We start from the raw sequence: 4,539 nt of genomic DNA, 5'->3' as shown, positions 1-4,539 counted from the left end.
TGCCACGCTGATCCTCAACACTGCGAAGCTCCCCAGGCGTGCGGTGCCAGTCCCCTGTACTCCCTGTTCACCCACGACTGCATGGCCAGGCACGACTCCAAACACCATCATTAAGTTTTCAGCCGACACAACGTGGTAGGCCTGATCACCGCAACGACGAAACAGCCTATAGGGGGAGGTCAGAGACGCTGACGGGTGGTACCAGAATAAACAACCTATCCCTACGTAACCAAGATTAAGGATGATTATGTGACTACAGGAAAGGAGGAGCTGAGCACGCCCCCTATTCATCGACGGGGCTGTAGTGTAGCAGTTGAGAGCTTCAAGTTCCTTGGTGTCCACATCAACAACAAACTAGAATGGTCCAAAACACCCAAGACAGTCGTGAAGAGGGCACGACAAAGCCTATTCCCCTCAGGAAACTAAAAATGTATCATGGGTCCTGAGATCCTCAAAAGGTTCTACAGGTGCAACATCGAGATTATCCTGACTGGTTGCATCACTGCCTGGTACGGCAACTGCTCGGCCTCTGACCCAGTACATCACTGGGGCTAAGCTGCCTGCCATCCAGGACCTCTACACAAGGCGGTGTCAGAGGAAGGCCCTAAAAATTGTCAAAGACCCAAACCAACCCAGTCATAGACTGTTCCCTCTACTATCGCATTGCAAGCGGTACCGGAGTGCCAAGTCTAGGACAAAAATGCTTCTCAACAGTTTTTACCCCCAAGCCATGAGACTCCTGAACAGGTAATCAAATGGCTACCCGGACTAATTGCATTGTGTACCCCTCCCCAACCCCCCTTTTTACGCTGCTGCTACTCTCTGTTTATCATATATGCATAMTCACTTTAACTATACATTCATGTACATTCTACCTCAATCAGCCTGACTAACCGGTGTCTGTATGTAACCTCGCTACTTTTATAGCCTCGCTACTGTATATAGCCTGTCTTTTTACTGTTGTTTCATTTCTTTACCTACCTATTMTTCACCTAATACCGTTTTGGCACTATTGGTTAGAGCCTGTAAGCATTTCACTGTTGTATTCAGCGCACGTGACAAATAAACTTTGATTTGATTTGAATAACTAGTGTTGCTGCTGGGAAATTCTGTGTACGATTCTGCTCATTTCCACTGTTGATATGAATGGACTGTGATAAATCTACATCCACACTGTCTCCATTTTACATTCTGCCTCTCACATGTCACATTCTGGTTCATCTTAACAGTCCTTACTTTTGGGTGTTATCCATACATACTGTACATTCATAAAATAGGAAGATACTGTATAATTTGTCACCTCTCATCTAATCACATCGGTCCACCCCCATTCTGAGGAAGTACACACTCATCACAAATGTAGCTCTGAATTTATTCTGCCTCATTGCTTTCCTTCCTAGAGATGTAGGAGATGCTCTGTGTGTGTGTGTGTGTGTGTGCGCGTGTGTGTGTGTTTGTGCGCGTGTACGTGCGTGCGTGCATGCATGTGTGTATATGTGTGTGAGTCGAGCTGCCGCCAGCTATGTCCACAGCAACTTGCATAAATCCAGGGTCTACTTTTCATCACATATCCTAAATAATTTGTGTGATCCATCCTTGATCCAACCCCTTCAAGGACTTTAAACTCTGACCCTCATGATTAGTACCCCATGCCTCTCAAGCCATGATTACAGACAATAAGTTTATCAGCCTCACTCTACCAAGAATGACATACATCACACTATAGGAACACCATATCTGGTAGGCTCTAGGTAGGCTAGTGGTTAGAGCGTTGGGCTAGTAACCGAAATGTTGCTAGATCACATCCCCGAACCAAAAAGGTGTCAATCTGATCAAGGTAGTTAACCCACTGTTCCTAGGCTGTCATTGTAACTAATACTTTGTTCTTTAACTGACTTGCCTATTTAAATATACAGTTGAAGTCAGAAGTTTKCATGCACCTTAGCCAAATACATTTAAACTCAGTTTTTCACAATTCCTGACATTTCATCCTAGTAAAAATTCCCTGTCTTAGGACAGTTTGGATCACCACTTTATTTTAAGACCTTGAAATGTCAGCATAATAGTAGAGATAATTATGTATTCAAGCTTTTATTTCTTTCATCACATTCCCCTTGGTTCAGACTTTTACATACACTCAATTAGTATTTCGTAGCATTGCCTTTCAATTGTTTAACTTGGGTCAAACGTTTCGGGTAGCCTTCCACAAGCTTCCCACAATAAGTTGGATGAATTTTGGCCCATTCCTCCTGACAGAGCTGGTGTAACTGAGTCAGGTTTGGAGGCCTCCTTGCTTGCACATGCTTTTTCAGTTCTGCCCACAAATTTTCTATAGGATTGAGGTCAGGGCTTTGTGATGGCCACTCCAAAACCTTGACTTTGTTGCCCTTAAGCCACAACTTTGGAAGTATGCTTGGGGTCATTGTCCATTTGGAAGACCCATTTGCGACCAAGCTTTATCTTCCTGACTGATGTCTTGAGATGTTGCTTCAATATATCCACATACTTTTCCTCCCTCATGATGCCATCATTTTTTGTGAAGTGCACCAGTCCCTCCTGCAGCAAAGCACCCCCACAACATGATGCTGCCACCCCTGTGGCATTCAGGGTGGATGGCTGTTCTTGCCGCTTTGCAATTCCTCCCCTTTTTCCTCCAAACATACACGATGGTGATTATGGCCAAACAGTTCTATTTTTGTGTCATCAGACCAGAGGACATTTCTCAAAAAGTACGATCTTTGTCCCCATGTGCAGTTGCAAATCGTAGTCTGGCTTTTTTTATGGCGGTTTTGGGATAGTGGCTTCTTCCTTGCGAGTGGGCCTTTCAGGTTATGTCGATATAGAACTAATTTTACTGGTGGATATAAATACTTTTGCTACCTGTTTCCTCAGCTAGCTTGCACAAGGTCCTTTGCTGTTGTTCTGGGATTGATTTTGCACTTTTCGCACCAAAGTACATTCCTCTCAGGAGACAGAATGCGTCTCCTTCCTGAGCGGTATGACAGCTGCATGGTCCCATGGTGTTTATACTTGCGTCTATTGTTTATACAGATGAATATGGTACCTTCAGGCGTTTGGAAATTGCTCCCAAGGATGAACCAGACTTGTGGAGGTCTACAATTATTTTTCTTAGGTCTTGGCTGATTTCTTTTGATTTTCCCATGTTGTCAAGCAAAGAGGCATTGACTTTGAAGGTAGGCCTTGAAATACATCCACAGGTACAGCTCCAATTGACTCAAATCYTGTCAATTAGCCTATCAGAAGCTTCTGAAGTCATGACATCATTTTCTGGAATTTTCCAAGCTGTTTAAAGGCACAGTCAACTTAGTGTATGTAAACTTTTGACCCACTGTAATTGTGATACAGTGAATTATAATTGAAGTAATCTGTCTGTAAACAATTGTTGGAAAAATTACTTGTGTAATGCGCAAAGTAAATGTCCTAACCGACTTGCCAAAACTATAGTTTGTTAACAAGAAATTTGTGGAGTGGTTGAAAAACGAGTTTTACTGACTCCAACCTAAGTGTATGTAAACTTCTGATTTCAACTGTATATATATATTTTTTTAATCTGTCCAAGTTTGTCCACTATACCCATTAAAATGATATAATACAGTGATATACAGTACAGCGATTCTAACTTTAATTATGTGGCACAGCCTTGCCGGTGGCCAACGCCAGACAAAAAATACCATATGTAGGTTGTTGCGTGTATACACTTTTGTGACAGATACCACTTTTTGGTAGAATAACAAACCCACAGCGTCTGGTTGTTGCTGTGGGGGTTGCTAAGGGTAATGTGACATTTTGTGACACATCTCTGGGGAGAACGCCCTCACATGGAAAGGCATTGGTATTTTATTGACATCATTGTTGAGACAACGCTGAAATGAGACGTCTATATCTGGAGTGGAATACCTCTGTTGAGACTCATCTTCTGTTTATTATCTTCTTCCCTCCTTCTCTTCCCTCCTCCTCTCCTCTTCTTCCCTCCTTCTCTTCCCTCCTCCTCTCCTRTTCCTCCCTCCTCCGTGCCGCTTCTACCCTTCTCGTCTCCTCTTCTTCTCTCTGTCTCCCCTACTCCTCTTCCCTTCTTCTCATTGCTTTGCCCCTCCTTCCCCCTCCTCCTCTTCATCCTTCCTTCTCTCCTCGACTTCTTTAATCCAGGTCTGTAACGGGTCTAGACAAGGAGTCAGATCTGGTTCACATGGAGGCACACACCCCCAATGGACGTGAGTAGCACTACACACACACACAGACACACAAACACATCTCTCTTTTTCTSTCTGTCACACACTACAAAGAAATGCCACCACATTTGCAGTCCAATTATCAGCCCTCTAAAGATAGAAGAGAGCGAGAGTCTGTCAAGGAATAAATTCCACCCTGGGTTTAGAGCATCGTGTCCCAGGAGAGTGACAGTGGATTACCCCACTGATAAATGTAGTGCATGATACTTGATTAATATGGCCTTTTCCTCTAATCTCTCTCACCCTGGGTGTGTCAGCTCCATAACTCGCCACGGCAACGCCACCCAAG

The 4,539-nt window shown here is 43.8% G+C and overlaps 1 protein-coding gene across 1 annotated transcript in view; it reads left to right on the top strand.

Moving 5' to 3' along the window:
- The window catches only part of LOC111952279 (VPS10 domain-containing receptor SorCS3-like), a 125,138-nt gene that overhangs the window by 67,699 nt on the left and 52,900 nt on the right, over positions 1-4,539 (top strand). Inside the window, 1 exon segment of the mRNA XM_023970834.2 lies at positions 4,168-4,232. Within this exon segment, the coding sequence (XP_023826602.2) occupies positions 4,168-4,232 (65 nt within the window).

The sequence above is a fragment of the Salvelinus sp. IW2-2015 genome, linkage group LG3 (genome assembly GCF_002910315.2).
Source record: "Salvelinus sp. IW2-2015 linkage group LG3, ASM291031v2, whole genome shotgun sequence".
In the NCBI taxonomy this organism is placed as follows: domain Eukaryota; kingdom Metazoa; phylum Chordata; class Actinopteri; order Salmoniformes; family Salmonidae; genus Salvelinus; species Salvelinus sp. IW2-2015.
This window is presented reverse-complemented; position numbering and strand designations above follow the sequence as displayed.